The 14,983-nt window shown below is 49.1% G+C and overlaps 9 protein-coding genes across 9 annotated transcripts; 4 read left to right on the top strand and 5 right to left on the bottom strand.

The window, feature by feature from the left end:
* Window positions 1–373: 373 nt before the first annotated feature.
* On the top strand, window positions 374–1,438 carry V1518DRAFT_425677 (uncharacterized protein; the record flags this gene model as incomplete). Its single annotated transcript, XM_066905932.1, has 2 exons — window positions 374–478; window positions 533–1,438. 2 exons carry the CDS (start codon window positions 374–376, stop codon window positions 1,436–1,438), a joined length of 1,011 nt encoding a protein of 336 aa, XP_066761313.1.
* A 259-nt stretch (window positions 1,439–1,697) lies between these two features.
* Window positions 1,698–2,547, top strand: V1518DRAFT_162211 (hypoxia induced protein conserved region-domain-containing protein). Its single transcript, XM_066900803.1, has 4 exons — window positions 1,698–1,996; window positions 2,069–2,139; window positions 2,197–2,402; window positions 2,457–2,547. The coding sequence occupies exons 1-4, from the start codon at window positions 1,956–1,958 to the stop codon at window positions 2,502–2,504; spliced, it is 366 nt and encodes a 121-aa protein (XP_066761312.1). The 5' UTR covers window positions 1,698–1,955; the 3' UTR covers window positions 2,505–2,547.
* On the bottom strand, window positions 2,519–5,212 carry V1518DRAFT_412067 (uncharacterized protein). The gene is made up of 11 exons (XM_066903002.1): window positions 4,851–5,212; window positions 4,752–4,795; window positions 4,554–4,698; window positions 4,371–4,491; window positions 4,187–4,317; window positions 4,089–4,129; window positions 3,937–4,039; window positions 3,772–3,884; window positions 3,632–3,727; window positions 3,168–3,575; window positions 2,519–3,114 (listed from the first exon to the last, which is right to left on the bottom strand). The coding sequence occupies exons 1-11, from the start codon at window positions 5,047–5,049 to the stop codon at window positions 2,671–2,673; spliced, it is 1,845 nt and encodes a 614-aa protein (XP_066761311.1). The 5' UTR covers window positions 5,050–5,212; the 3' UTR covers window positions 2,519–2,670.
* On the top strand, window positions 5,039–7,222 carry V1518DRAFT_412061 (uncharacterized protein). Its single transcript, XM_066903001.1, has 6 exons — window positions 5,039–5,346; window positions 5,409–5,528; window positions 5,596–5,679; window positions 5,734–5,958; window positions 6,019–6,289; window positions 6,343–7,222. The coding sequence occupies exons 1-6, from the start codon at window positions 5,287–5,289 to the stop codon at window positions 7,032–7,034; spliced, it is 1,452 nt and encodes a 483-aa protein (XP_066761310.1). The 5' UTR covers window positions 5,039–5,286; the 3' UTR covers window positions 7,035–7,222.
* Window positions 7,051–8,499, bottom strand: V1518DRAFT_412058 (Phox homologous domain-containing protein). The gene is made up of 3 exons (XM_066903000.1): window positions 8,000–8,499; window positions 7,575–7,941; window positions 7,051–7,508 (listed from the first exon to the last, which is right to left on the bottom strand). Exons 1-3 carry the CDS (start codon window positions 8,237–8,239, stop codon window positions 7,273–7,275), a joined length of 843 nt encoding a protein of 280 aa, XP_066761309.1. The 5' UTR covers window positions 8,240–8,499; the 3' UTR covers window positions 7,051–7,272.
* Window positions 8,500–8,820: 321 nt separating this feature from the next.
* Window positions 8,821–10,182, bottom strand: V1518DRAFT_436885 (major facilitator superfamily domain-containing protein; the record flags this gene model as incomplete). Its single annotated transcript, XM_066906305.1, has 3 exons — window positions 8,821–8,900; window positions 8,976–10,008; window positions 10,030–10,182. 3 exons carry the CDS (start codon window positions 10,180–10,182, stop codon window positions 8,821–8,823), a joined length of 1,266 nt encoding a protein of 421 aa, XP_066761308.1.
* Window positions 10,030–12,121, bottom strand: V1518DRAFT_440438 (uncharacterized protein). The gene is made up of 2 exons (XM_066906415.1): window positions 12,040–12,121; window positions 10,030–11,987 (listed from the first exon to the last, which is right to left on the bottom strand). The coding sequence occupies exons 1-2, from the start codon at window positions 12,074–12,076 to the stop codon at window positions 10,525–10,527; spliced, it is 1,500 nt and encodes a 499-aa protein (XP_066761307.1). The 5' UTR covers window positions 12,077–12,121; the 3' UTR covers window positions 10,030–10,524.
* A 107-nt stretch (window positions 12,122–12,228) lies between these two features.
* Window positions 12,229–13,801, top strand: V1518DRAFT_412053 (ZPR1 zinc-finger domain-containing protein). Its single transcript, XM_066902999.1, has 2 exons — window positions 12,229–13,289; window positions 13,342–13,801. The coding sequence occupies exons 1-2, from the start codon at window positions 12,267–12,269 to the stop codon at window positions 13,708–13,710; spliced, it is 1,392 nt and encodes a 463-aa protein (XP_066761306.1). The 5' UTR covers window positions 12,229–12,266; the 3' UTR covers window positions 13,711–13,801.
* Window positions 13,426–14,940, bottom strand: V1518DRAFT_412050 (chorismate mutase). Its single transcript, XM_066902998.1, has 3 exons — window positions 14,491–14,940; window positions 14,169–14,432; window positions 13,426–14,111 (listed from the first exon to the last, which is right to left on the bottom strand). The coding sequence occupies exons 1-3, from the start codon at window positions 14,696–14,698 to the stop codon at window positions 13,816–13,818; spliced, it is 768 nt and encodes a 255-aa protein (XP_066761305.1). The 5' UTR covers window positions 14,699–14,940; the 3' UTR covers window positions 13,426–13,815.
* Between the last annotated feature and the right edge of the window lie 43 nt (window positions 14,941–14,983).

Genomic DNA, 14,983 nt, shown 5'->3' with positions numbered 1-14,983 from the left:
TTATGTTTGCCTCTACTTCGCCATTGTCTGTTGTGATTTCCTAATTATATAGTGCCACCTAGCAGCTGTGTAATTCAGGAGTAATCTATAATATTATGGTCAGGTCAGAATTAAATGCAGGGTCGGGTCAGGTAGCGCGCATTGCTTGGCTGGCGCCGTCAGCGCGCTCTAATGCCGCACAGTTGTGAGTAGATCTCTTCAAACCTACGACTTCCTTATCGCTTGCAAGTCACACGATGTCATGCAAAAATGCCGAGAGAGCGAATATATAAGGCCGATATGTTCGTCAACTCGCGTCGCCGCAATAATGTGGCTACTGAACTCCATTACCCCGGTATACTAACAGATCCTCTTTGAAACTGATATTTGCAAAATGTTGATGGAAATGGTGAAACTCTTGTTCAGTCGCTATAGCGAGATGGTGCCACCAAACAGAACTAATTTCGTTGAAGGTGACGTTTCTGATCAAACTGGAAAGGTGGGCACAGGTCTCAAAGTCAACCTAGGGAGGATCGAATTAATATGTCTACAGGTTTTTCTCGTGACTGGAGGAAGCTCCGGTATTGGTCTTGAGCTCTCGCGCATCCTCTATTACAAGGGCGGCCGTGTGTTCATCGGCGGACGATCCGAGACGTCCTTTGCAGCCGCGGTCGAGTCGATTAAGTCTGCGCCAGCGGAGGGCTGTGAGAACAGTAAAGTACGAGGAACTCTCGAGTTTCTGGCCATGGACCTCTGCGATCTGACGACAATCAAGCATGCGGCAGATGAGCTTTTGTCGAAGGTAGATAGACTTGATATCGCGTGGTACAACGCTGGAGTCATGGCACCACCGGCCGGTAGCAAGACTAAGCAAGGATTCGAATTACAATGGGGGACAAACGTTCTTGGACACTTCTTGCTGAACAAGTATCTCAGCGATCTGCAAATGAAGACAGCAAAAAATGCACCGAGAGGCGCTGTGCGCACGATCTGGGTGTCGTCCATCGGACACAACCTCGGTCCGAAGCCGAATCTCATCAACATCGACGACGTCAACTTTGAAAATGTATCGAATCCGGACCCATGGGTCGGTTACGGACAATCTAAAGCAGGCGATATAGTGCTCGCATACGAATACGCTAATCATGTCTCCGGTAGCGGTATCGCAAGCTTTTCAGTGCATCCGGGAAATCTTAAGACGAATTTGACCCGCCATCAGGGAATTTGGGGTCAGAAACTTGCCCAGAGAGTGCTGAAGGAGCCGCGATATGGCGCGTTGACGGAGCTCTACGCCGGCTTCTCGGATGAGCCCATTGATAACGACCTGTCGACTAAGTATATCATTCCGTGGGGGAGAATCGGACGAATGAATGAAACGCTGAATATGGCGTTGCAGAATGAGGACTTTGGAACAAAAGTTTGGAATCTCTGCGAGAAGCAAGTTGCGCCTTATGATTGAGATTGGCTGTGTATCGTCGGAGTCTTCTAAAACCGTGAATCATGACTGGCGCGTCACCTCTTCCGGGCAGCGTCTAGCGCATGAGCTGTATGTGAGCAAAATAGTTCTCCAATCCCAGCGGGAGGGTAAAGTGGGTATCAGAATAGTGGCCATAAAGGAATGTTTCACCTGAGCTACTTCGTGCGAGTAGGCCCAGAACTACTCACTAACGATTTCGCCGACCAGCAGCCGTTCCGACTCGACCTCCAGCACTCGATACTTCTAGATCCCGTATATTTGCCATGCTGATCCAGCCTTGTAGAGCATCAATAACTTCCATGCCGAAAATTGAAAGACAAGAAATTCCATAGAAAACGCAGCGCATAACAATCACACGGAAGGTGCAGATTGGATTGATTGAAAGTCGGCACGCGATAACTCGCCGCGGCAGTCGTGTCGACTCGCTACCCTGATCAAAGTACGTCGATTTCGTGCATCCTCATCCTCTGCACTGAGTTATCGCCCCGGCAAATGCACAATGGTTACTCCGAGTAGCTTTGACCCGTATGATCCGGAAGAGTAAGTCTCCACTATCGGTCGAAGAATCGTGTCTACAACGAGAGTGCAGCGCTGACGATGCAAACTTAACAGTGTTGTGCAGAACCTGACGGGATGGTCGAAGCTGTGGTACAAGTGCAAGGCCGAGCCCCTTGTTCCGATTGGTACGCACATCTTGTTATTTCTCGTCTTGAGTCTGTGGTGTAATTAACTTGTGAAAGGTGTTCTCCTCACCACCGGCGCTCTCATCAAGTCCGCGATTGCAATCAGACGCGGCAATCACAAGCAAGCAAACAGATTCTTCACAGCACGTGTAGTCTTCCAGGGCTGTACTATTGCTGCACTCATTGGCGGATCGTACTACATGCAAAGCAAGATGGGCAAATCCAAAGCAGAGCTGGATGCCGAGAAGGCCGCGAGGAGAAAGGTAAGTCCAGGCTTGACTATACTGCTGAGTGATAGACTATTTACGATCGCCTAGGAATTATGGCTGGAGGAGCTGGAGCGACAGCAGTCTAGATATAAGTAATCTAATCGATTGGGCGTTTGGAAGTATGGGCGCATCGGACACGGCATGGTAATAGTTTGACTCGGATTTCGCTGCACTATACGCATGGCTGCTACACGAAGTACGTATATATAACATGCAACTCAATAGAGACAAACCCGGCTCGCAGGTGTTTTGGGTCTGTATACTATTGAGTGAACGTATCTCCAACCGCTTGTCGTATTGCGTCGCGCGACAAGCACCAGTCAATATGAGCGTTCAGCGCTGAGGGCTCCGACGAGACGTGGTTGCCACACATAGGACATGCGACTATGTTTGAAGCAGCCTGTGGCAGCTGCTCTTGTAATGAAGAAGCTGCCTCCGCGTCCTTGAAACTGTTTCTTGCCCTGCTCTGAGACTCAGCTACAGCCTTAGAAACGCTGCGCAGCTCGTCGCGTGGTTCTGTATCGTCCACATCATGCGCAGTTTGTGAGGACTGGATCATCATATCGAGATCGTCCAGCTCATCGGCTTCTTCAGTTGTAACAGGCGGCATACTTTCCAGTTCCAGCGGCTTCCAGTGTTTGACTTCGTCAGATGACCCGGAGGGCACCGCAGGGTCCGTGGTCCGTGTCCCGCGAAGAAATGTTCTCTATGGCAAATTAGTTTTCCGATTACCGGACATATGCGGCTTAAGCAGCATACCATGGGCCCCTCGCGACGTAGATCTACCAGGTCCGTGATCCTCAGTCCTATCAAGCGCACTGTAATCGGCAGCTCTCTCTCCAGCATCTGCACCCCGTACTTGTAAAATTCGTTTGACGTGTTAACCTGTTTCGGCATCACACGGATACGCGAGACCAGCTCAAACGTGTCCTTCTTATACTTGAAGCCGAATTTTCGTCCAGCGATGTTTAGTCGCTTGCAGTCCTTTTCCAGTTCTTGCGCAATAGACCATATCTTGCGCTTCAAAACTACTGGATCAGATGTGGCTTGAAAAGTACGCTCACAGCCAACTGATTTCCGCTCGTATTGCTCAATCGGGCGGACGACAGTGGAGCCTAAGCCGAGATAGCAATCCAGTAGAAAGTTCGTTTGAATGTCACTCAAAATCTGCAACGTCCATTAGACGGTTGGTTATAATACGGCGCTCACAGTGCAAGACTCACTTCAGATATTAACGGAGCGTGTGCCAATATGTCGCCGCAGGTATTTACTCCGAGAGCATTTAACTGCCGCTCCAGCACATATCCAATTCCCGTTACCTATACTATTAGCTATGAAAGAACAGCAACAAAAACCCACCTACCTTTCTAACAGGAAGATACTTCATGAAGTCCATCACACCTTCTCTAGTACTAGGAACGACAAACTGTCCGTTCGGCTTGTTGACATTCGACGCGATCTTCGCCACGCGAGAATCTATAGAGTTAACAAATGCAAAACGGAAACGAAAATTGAAGGAAGAACATACTAGGGCCAATTCCAGCGCTCACTGTGAGGCGAGTATCGTTTTGCACTCGTCGCCGCATCTCTGAAACTACCTCCTCTGGCGACTTCTCGACCCGCTGGCAGTACTTTTGACGAGTTAGCAAAATCCATGCTGCGGAATAGCATCCATAGTACCTCTGTAATGTTCATGTATGCTTCATCAAGTGTCATCGCGCCTGTATACTATTAGCTGCATGATTAACTTTTTCAAAGACGTCAACCATGACGCATACACAGATTCGGGTCGTATTCTGTCAAGATCTTTTTGATTGCATCCGACTTCTCTATATATTTTGGAAAGTTTAGTGGCAAAACAATCAACTCGGGGCAGATCTTCATTGCGACAAACTTAGCCATTGCCGAGCTATCACATACGGTAAGCTACCAAGCGCAGACAGACATGCAAGCCACACATACCGTACGCCATATTTTCTAGCAACATAGTTACAAGTACACAGCACTCCGCCGCCTACCGCAAATGGCTTTGACTTCAAATCTGGCCGGTCAAGCTCCTCAACACTGGCGTAAAACGCATCGCCTGGAATATCAGCATTAGCGATACTCAGCCAAAAGGGTAGCAAATAGTGTCAGCTAACAGACAATCAAGATGCACGATAGTCTGAGATAGGTCTCTGCCGACCTCCAGCTGCTTGATTCGCGCTGATATGCGATCGCTTGCCGCATCGAGCTCTTGCCTGCTGACCTTTTCTGCTAGAAGCCGTACAGCATCGACCTTTGTCGACAGCTTTAGAAAATTAGCATTGTTATTAGAGAGCCGATCTGAAAGCAGGCACTTGCCTCGGCTTCCTTGCGTTGTTGGTGCTCGAAGTACTTGCTTCCCACTGCAGTCGCGTCAACATCGTGGATTTTGATCATGCGCTTATAATGCTCACCTACCAGAGGCATTGTAAATAATCTTACTAATTGCCGCCTGATCCACTCCCTCTTGGCCCGACTTCTGTATCGAAGGACCCAGCAGACGGTGGTGCAACGTGTCTGAGACTATATCAGACGTTGACGCGGACTTAGTCTTCTGGCGCGCAGACGCTTCCGCTTCTGCATCGCCCTCGGGCATGTCGGTAAAAGTCGAGGTCATTGCAATGTTGCAAATGACATCTGAAAAGAGTGGCTGCAGGGCTGGCGGTGGAAGTGATCGCGGTGGTGGTTGTGGCTGCTGGCAGTTCGCGTACCGCGCATTTCACTGCGTAATGTCGCCAACAGTTTCTCATCATCCTCTCGGTCTCCTCGCTCGCAGCACCAGCTCCACGCGTTCACGCAGCAGCCCCGAACTCACTTTTTCGTCCGAGATTCTGCTAGACACAGCTCTGCATCGATGATGGACGCACAAGAGGAGCTTGCCAAGCTGAAATCGGAGCTAAGGGAGAAAAATGAGGCTAGTACATCACATTCTAGCTCTACGCGCTTGCAGATCTACTAACTCGTGTCCTTTCATAGATTTTGCGATTATACGAGTCTGGATATAGAGCAACATTTCAGAATTACACGTGCACGGTTTGCGATAATCTCATGTTTGAGTCTTGTCTCATCAGTTGCGGACACTCGTTCTGCTACACTGTAAGACCACTTTCTAAGAGAGAAGTCCCACATACGTCAGAAATGTTATGCTAAATCGTGTCTGCAGTGCGTATACGAATGGTTCAAGCGCCATAAGACATGTCCGAGTTGTCGCGCGACTATTCGCGAGCCCCCCGCAATCTCCTTACAGGTAAGACATTCAATCGTCCTTTGTACTGCAGTTTCACATTCTAATATTCTATAGGCCCGGGATGCTATCGAGATCATGCTGACCAGGCTACAGTACTTCAACCCGGGGGAGAATATGGAGACTATTAGGGCGCGAGAATCGGAGGAGCGTGAGCTGGTGTCGCATCACCGCGAGAAGCACGGTTCGCTGTTTCCATTCATGTTTGACGAGGAGCCCGCGGAGGAGTACTATGAAGATGGAGAAGATGGCGTTCGCCGATGCGTCTACTGTCATTGGGAGGTATTTACTGGATTGCTATCACGCCCTTTGTGAATTTTCATGCTGACTCGTATCATATAGCTTGAGGGAGAACACTGTACGCGGTGTTATCCGTTCGAAGTGATCGAAGGCATGGACTCAGAGAATAATGAATTTCAACAACGACTTGCTCGGAACATGAGACGCGCAGTACAACCACGGGAATTCGGAATTAGGGCTCTCTGGGACGACGAGGATGACGATGAGGACGAGGAGGACGCAGACGACATGTTTGGTAACTATCCAACTGCGCGTGCCTACTATTCCGACGATTCAGACGTGCATACTCAATATAATAGCGATCTGTCCATTGGTGAGTGGTGTGCCGTGAAGAAAATCTTAGTGTATGTCTAATTGGCTTCTTAGGTGTTTACATGTCTGACTTGGACGAAGCCGATTCAGAGGATGATGGGTTTATCGATGATCGGGAATATGAAGAATTATCACAAGCGGAGAGCGACTGGCAGACTGACGAAGATCAAGAGATGGAGCATGTTGCCGCTAGTGCTCGTGTGGCAAGGAGCGAACTTGACGACATTTTTGGTGGTGATAGTCCTGACGATGTGAGCGGCGTAGCTGACGATGACGTCGACGACTACGATAACTGTGATGCAAGCGCTGCAGGTCGTCTCGCAGGTCTTGGCCGTGATGGCTCTGATGAGAGCAGCTCGAACGACGACGGCTCTGAAGGGGACAGCTCTAATGACGACGACGACGACGACGACGACGACGATGTTGAGGTTATTGAGGAGACATTACAGAGCGATGTACAGGACGTCAGCAGCACACTAGAAGAAGATGATAACGACGACGAGAACGACGATGAAGACGTGGATCGCCATCGAAGTCACGCATTAACTTCATCTTCAGCTAGATCCTCAAGCTCGCACTGCAGGCATAAGCGACGGCGAATCGAGGTCATTGATGATGCTGACGAGGACGAAGACCTTGAAGATATTTTAGATGATGCCCACACTCATTCTTCGCGAGATAGTCGTACATCTAGGATGGAAGCACTAAGGGAGTCGCTCTCGCGAAAGCGAAGGAATAGAGGGTAGGAAGAAATCAAGTCTTTGTAATGTAAATATTGATGTTAGGTAGGCTAACTATTAACATAATTGTAATTATGACGAGGACTACATGGCGCGCCACCAATTAACATGCGCTTCCGCCTCTTGATTATTATGAGATCGCCTCTAAATTAACAAGACAAATGAACAAATCACCAAAAATAAACAAGTATAAGTGACACCAACACCAGAGCAATTATGATACAAATTAATAGGGGATTTGATTCTATATGCCCAGTTTGCTGTTGTCATGGTTGAAGACATTAGAGGCTTGAGTCGTTGACGATGGTGCTGTGTTCTCGTCTTCTTGCTCGCCGTCCATTTCTTCGCCGGTGGATTCTGTTGATGATATGAACCTCTTGACAACATCACTGTTTGCAAACTCAGGGTTCAAAATGACGCAGGCCAGGAAGTATTCCAAGCCTCTTCGACGCTCCTCTAGGAAGGCGGGCTTGAAATTCACTACGTCACAGTATAGTGTCAGCAAAAGTCATTGCACTGAAGAAACAGTTATGAGGATGTACATACGAATAATGCTCTTTGGTGGAAGACTGGGAATAGCGGCCTTGAGAGTGGGGAATTTATCCATCAGCGCGTGCTGCAGAGTAACGAAGTCGGAGTAGCGCTTCCTAAACCTGATGCTCTTTCCGTCCACGGTGTCGATAATACAATGCCACGTCACGTAGGAACCAGATCCCGGCTTTCCGTTTCCCTCCACGATGGCGTAGTCGCCTACCCATGTTGACCGAGCCCACAGGTCTGCTTCGCTAACGTCGTTTGAGTTGTCAACCATAGTGATAGGTATCGGATCCACACTGGTAAGATCATGCGGGTCGCCAGGAAGTCCTGGTACACTAGACGTCAAGACAGGAGATGGAAGAGAGCGACCATCCTCCTAGCATCCATATAGGTTAGCTGTACTGGAAGTAGACCAAGTTGGGATGTGGGCATACCGAGTCGGAGGACAACACCGAGGACACGCTGGAGTCCATGGGCGCCGGAGCAAGTGCAAGAGCCTTGCTGACGCTGCTGCTGCTCTTGCCATTCGGCGTGAACACATTCTTGATGTTTTCAAGCACCTGGGTGCTATTCGTCCGATTGAAGGTGAACATGTCTCGCAGTTTCGAGGCTGTCGTTTCCGCCACGGACTTGTCGAGATCGACGGTGGTCGACGGCAGCGCCATCACGTCCATTATTCACCTGCTAGTATATACTTCTCGCTCTACCTGCACGCCACACCCGGTCACACTCGGTAGATGTCCGCAAAATGGAGTAGTGAACAGGGTTGCACGGCCGGTTGGCAGTGAGAAAATAACGAGGCGGAGTGGTGCGACGAAGAGCGCCCCCAGTGACGATGTCGAGTCGGATGAGCTTTCGCAGGCGCGGAGAATGGAGAGCACAAGTCCCCACCAGGGTTCGGGCTCGTCGCTTACAGCAGCTCTAAAGGGGCTCGTGGTAGGATTGAAAGAGGAACAGATCACAGTCGCAAGTCACAGCCGGTGTGACCTGCACTAGCGAGGTGTTAATTCTCCGACTCATCGCGATGAGATCATTGTGCAGGGGCAGCTCATCTCGCTCGCCAACTCACGCAGCTGCAGGCCCCCATCGCGAAACCAAGGCCCGTCGTCCGTCAGCCAGAGCATGAATGGGGATAAGTATATTATGCAAGCCACAGCTCAGATATATGTACAAGAAATAAGCACTAATTATTTTGAAAAGATACCGAATGACATAAAACAAGTGCATGAACAGATTTTAACCTATCGCGCGTCTATTAAAACTTCTTCCATCCAAAGCCAACTTTCATGACTCTCACCGCCGCTACCCCGGCGCCGCCAATGAGAATCATGATGCCTGCAAAGATCATCGCGCCGGTCCAGCGTGTATTATCCGTGCCATCGCCAATTATCGCGCCAGAAATGGGGATACTGAACAACACCGCGAAACTACCGGTAGCAAACAACGCGCCAACACGGGTGCCGATATCTCTCATCTCCGAAATCTCTGCCATGCATGCGGGCGTTACAGATATAAAGCTGCCAGAGCTGAGACCATAGATGATGGATAACACCACATAGGGCGCGACTCCGCGTGCAGGGATCCAGAGAGCAAGGGTAATAATTCCCGAAACCGCGATTCCGACAACGTTCACGTTGAATCGTCCCCAGTGATCAGCAAGGAATCCCATCGATACTCGTGAAAAAACACTGGCGCCGTTCAAAATAGACACTAAATACACGGCCAAGTCTGCATCGATGCCATAATGCCGCGCACTGTCGGTAAGAAAGTCAAACGGAATGAAAATGCCGAAAAATGTGAGAATAGTGCCGAACAGCATCACGCTAAAATACTTGTCCTTATAGTGTCTTGTATAATCGGAGATCTTGATCTTCAAGGAACCCGAATGCGGAAGGTTCGATGTGATAGTAAGATTGCCAATGATCAGCAATCCAAGAATCAAAAAAGCGCACGCCCTCGTCGCCCATCCAAAGGTAGTAGACGTCGTCAGTTTCTTCATCATGATCGGAAAAATTGTACCACCAAGACTCGAGCCACTCGTTGCAATTCCCGTCGCAAGTCCGCGCTTAGCTCGGAAATGCGTCGACACAGCCGAAATTGACGAGTAAAACACACACGCGGAACCAATAGGCGAAATGATAGCCTGGCAGGCAAGAATCTGACCAAAAGTATGAGAAATTGACACCATCATCAAGCCAAGAACGTGAAGGGTCGTGCCAACTAAAAGTAATAGTCGCGGGCCATGTGAATCAAACAGACGGCCAACAAATATGCCACCGAAAAACATGATAAATATCTGAAGGGATGCAATCCATCCGATGGACGACGAAGAATAAGCGCTTAGCTGATTCGTCTCATAGTAGTCCTGGAACACACCAATAGCATTAATCCAGCCGAAAGTGCAAAACATGCAAAAAAATGTCCCGAGAACAGTAAGCCACGCCTTGGCGCCATGATCAAAGACCGGTTGATGTCCGCCAGTATTAGGTGCAGGCTGCGGCGCGGAAGGCGTCTTCTCTTGGACCGTTTCGGAGCCATGACTGCTGGGAGCGGCCTCCTTCTCGATGTCGAGCGTCGTCGCTCCAGCGATGTCAACCGCTGATTCAGTTTCCTGCATTTCCGATCGTAAACAGAGTCACCTGAGAGCTCTAAAGTACACAGCATGCACGCGATGGGGATGTCGCCTCTCTTTATACTGCAAAAGCTTTGCTTGGTCGGTCTCTTCCTCCGTCGGAGATATTCGGAGGTACCATATTCGGAGTTATCGGAGAAACTCTCGCTCGTTTTGTCGCCACGGCACGTCACTCTGGTCGTCTCGGCCACCGGCTGTTTCTCAGAAGATCTGTAAGCAGAGGAATCTGAATATCCTATGGGTTGCGTCAGATTTGTGGTTTGTGGCGGAAGTGCCGCGCAGAAATTGGAGCTTCATTCTAGAAACGCCATTCGGCGTAGCTCATCGCTAAAACAGCATATAGTAGACCACAAGCACAATGCTACCGCCTACAACTATCTCTGTAAATGACGGCAGTATAAGGAAAAACCCGTATTTACAGTAATAAAGCATCCATGCCAGCACGGATATCCACGCAATATCACGTCCTCCGAAAGACCGTCCTGAGCTATGTGCTTCTTCGTCCATGGCTGACAACAGCGCCTTCTCGATACTTGACGCCATTTCTGCTCGGGAAAATTTCTCGCAAACAAAGTTGTGGCCTTGGAGACCCATGTCTCGCAGCTCGCGGTCAGACATATGAAATAGAATTTCCTTCAGGATAGGGGTCCACACAAGAATGTCGGGATCGCGAAGCCAACCCGTCATCCCTTCCAACACAGTTTCCAGCGGACCACCCGATGCGGTTGCAAGAACAGGTGTCTTTAAAAGCATAGCTTCTAGCGGCACAATACCGAAGTGTTCGTTGATTGGCGTATAGGCCAGGACTCGCGATGACGATATTAACGCGTTTCTGGCAGAACTTGAAACCGAAGGTAAAAAAAGGACAGACGATGCTTGGATAGTCCGCGCAAACTTTGGTACATGTGACGACAAATCAAACACAGTAGTGTGCTTCAAGCCCAGTGTGTCGCAAAGACTCTCAAGATCTTTCAGGTACTCGACGTTTTCACTGACAGCACAGTCATATCCACCAGATACAAACAACACAGTATTGCTGAACTGTGGATAGTGGCTCAATGCCGCGTAAGACTGGATGATTAACTCAATACCTTTCTTCCGCTCAAATCGATTGACAGACACCACACTACTCTTTCGTGATTCCTTTATTGCCGAGCAAATACTGTCATCAACCTCCATATTCGGCGACACGCATGGGTATACGACTGTTGGTAGAGCTTCTATGCTGGGAAACTCGGCCTTGAACACGCCTCTTGTAAACCGAGAGTTGACGAGAATGACATCGGCACTGCCAGTGCTGAATGCCTCAATCGCGTCAAATGGGAGTCTGTATATCCGCCGAAGAAGAGAAGAACGAGTGGCGAGAAGCTTGTCGGGAAAATGGCAGTAGAAGAGTACTTTTGTGCGAAGTCGTTCTGTAACGGCTGGTTTGCGATACCTAGCCAATGATCCCGAGGGAACTGACGATTTTTGCGGCGCACTTAGGCCAAGGCGTAATATTGGGACACAAAATGCAAGCTGGTCGACAAACACAGCATCAAAGGACGATGATTCATATCTCAAGAGGTGGAGAGACAAATGTAGCTGTCGTAGGATTGCACATATTATAGCGAACCGGTTTAGAATAGATCGAGGAACTATGCTGTCACCTTTGACTACCACCTCAAGAGTCCCGTCTCGTACTTCCTCAAAGCAATGTGTTCTGTCGCATCGAGATGTGAAGATCTTGACTTCGTGGCCCTGGGCCTGTAAGCCTACGGCGGCGTCCACGACCAGCCGTTCAGCACCACCTGTGGCAATAGTTAGCGCTTTCTAAACCACAAGCTTCAGTCTAAAACCAACCAATTCCTAAGTCAGGATGCACAAATGCAATCTTCATTTGGTCCAGTATATCAGGAAAGCCTATAGTGACAACCAGTGTGCTGGCCCAGCCAGTTTTCGTGACGACTACGTGGTCTTCGGACTAGTTACAAGACCCTGAACCCCTGTAAGTTCATTATGTCAGAAGTCCCGAAATTATTCGACATGTTCTCCCGCGACAAATTCAACACTTAATCCTACCACGCATTATGGCCTCTACAAGCACAACTGCAGGGCGGAAAGACACCGAAAAGAAGGAGGAATTGTTTCAGCCGGTTGGCCAGGCCGTCGAGGATATTTCGATGTCCGGCGGCCCGGCGACGAACGATGAATCTCGTGCGGCCGACGACGATGGTCCGCAGCCTGTCGACGAGGTCGAATCGCTCTGCATGAACTGCCACCAGAACGGCACGACTCGTCTACTTTTAACACGGATTCCCTACTTTCGCGAAGTTATTCTCATGTCGTTCTACTGCCCCCACTGTGGTTTCCGAAACTCGGAGATCCAGCCTGCGAGCCAGATCCAAGAGAAGGGCGCGAAATACACTTTTCTTGTTGAGAACGCTAAGGACTTGAACCGACAGATTGTGAAGTCTGAGACTTGCGACTGCTCTTTTCCCTCGATTGCACTTGAAATCCCGCACCAGCGTGGCCAGCTTACCAATGTGGAGGGTCTACTTACAGAGGTCATCGACGATCTCTCGGAGAACCAGCCAGTACGAAAGCATACCGAGCCCGAGGCATATCAAAAAATTGAGGACCTCATTGCCAAAATACACGATATGCTAGATGGTAAGGCATTTCCGTTCGAGGTCATTGCAGACGACCCAACAGGAAACAGCTGGATTGAGATGTTTCCCGGCGAGCCTCATACGAAATGGTTTGACCAAGAGTACGCCCGAACAGCTGAACAGAATGAAGCGCTTGATCTCGTAAATGCGGATGAGGCGCAAACGCAAGAGGAGGGGGAAGGCGAAAAGGCAGAGCCGATGTCGGACGACGAGGTACACACTTTTCGAGCGACTTGTCCTAGTTGCTTGAGAAAATGTGATACCCACATGAAATTAGTTGACATTCCGCACTTCAAGCAGGTTGTGCTGATGAGTACGGTTTGTGACAGTTGCGGATACAAGAGTAACGAGGTCAAGACTGGTGGCGAGATCCCCCCTAAGGGCCGCCGAATTACTCTTAAGGTTGACGATCCTGAGGATTTGGCAAGAGATATTCTGAAGGTACGATGTTGAGACTTTGAATGCTTAACCTAAACTAATCTTATGTATACAGAGCGAAACTTGTGTGTTGACCATACCTGAAATTAATCTTGATCTTCAGGCCGGTACTCTTGGTGGTCGCTTTACGACACTTGAGGGCTTGCTACGCGAAGTGTACGACCAACTGAACATGCGTGTATTTACAGAATCATACGACTCCATGGATCAGGAGCGTGTTGACCGGTGGAGAAAGTTTCTGGGTGGCCTTCAGGATGCGATTGATGGCAAGATCAATTTCACCGTTATTCTGGACGATCCGCTGGCGGCGAGCTACCTGCAAAATGTGTACGCTCCTGATCCCGATCCCAACATGACAATTGAGGAAGTCGAGCGGACAGAGGAGCAGAACGAGGACTTAGGGTTGAATGAAATGGAGGTATAAGTTGATAGACAATCTGGTGTGTATATAGGAGCCAAATGATAATGACGTAATCTAGAGCAGACAACAAATTCGAACTAGAAAAATACATGTCATTTCCTATGACTCTTATTCTTCGTCTAGACGGTGAAGAAGGTACGCGACCTCAATGTCCTTTGTGAGGGGAATAACCCAGTTTTTGTACATCTCCACGACGGCATCGGCGTCCACCTTTTGCAAACTCTGGTTGGGCTGAGAGGGATCGGTACCATAACCGAGAGCTTTTTTCTTCAATCTTTCTAGGATTTGCTGTTCAACAGCAGAATTCGTAATGGCTCCTTCTAGTCCTGGAACGTCCTTGTTGTTAATCAATTCTGTCATACGCTCCGGCTCTGACTTGAACTTTGCCTCTGCGACAAAACGGCCTAAAGATTATGAGTTAATCGATATTCTTTCTTATTTCCGCAGCTCTTCTACCATACCAAAGTGTATCCGTCTAGACAGCGATCTCAGGCAGCTGATGTCGCACAGTGACGTGCTGCCGAAATTCTCCTTTTGTTCGCCTTTCGGGCAGATCTTTGGAACGATATCGTGAATATAGAAGTACTTGATTTTGTCGTTCATGTTGAGCTTATTAGGGTGAGGATGAAGAATCGGCGGGTAGGAGATCCTAGGAAGGACTGGATCCGGTAGGTCGTCAGGGAAATAAGGAATCTCGTCGGGAGACTCGTATCGACGCGCCTTTGCTATTTACTTTGTTACTAACTCGATCACAATGTTTCAATAAATATAAAGAGCCTTTACCGTGGACGATCTCCTCCTCCCGAAGCAGCCACTCGACAAATGACCCATCAAACCCCGGAATATCGATCCCGCCAGATATGTAGATTGTCTTCTGCTGGGGAAATTTCGCGCGCTCAATCAAGTTGAAAAGGATGGTATCTTCCATTCGAACCAGAACTTCGCGAATATTCTGCAGATTGAGAACGGTCTCAGGCTTTAAGAAGTCCATGTCTCCGTAGGGTTGTTGGCAGTAATGGTTTTGATAGTGCCGAAATGATAAAGAAGCTTCTAAAACAAATGTCGGACGCCACGTATAGCTTGGTCTTTACCCCGGCAAGTTCCCTAAAGAATCTGGACAAAGCTAGACGTCGACGATGGAGCTGGAGTTGTGCTCGTGGGAATTCTCGGTTCAAGGCGCAGTTTCGTGCTGCGGCTCGCCGCACCACCACTGGGGGTAGCGCACGCGCAACGGATCCATCCTAGATTCCGGTAGGATCCGCTACATGAGCTGTCG

The sequence above is a fragment of the Limtongia smithiae genome, assembly GCF_038497785.1.
Source record: "Limtongia smithiae strain NRRL Y-17922 unplaced genomic scaffold V1518scaffold_2, whole genome shotgun sequence".
Lineage (NCBI taxonomy): Eukaryota > Fungi > Ascomycota > Lipomycetes > Lipomycetales > Lipomycetaceae > Limtongia > Limtongia smithiae.
This window is presented reverse-complemented; position numbering and strand designations above follow the sequence as displayed.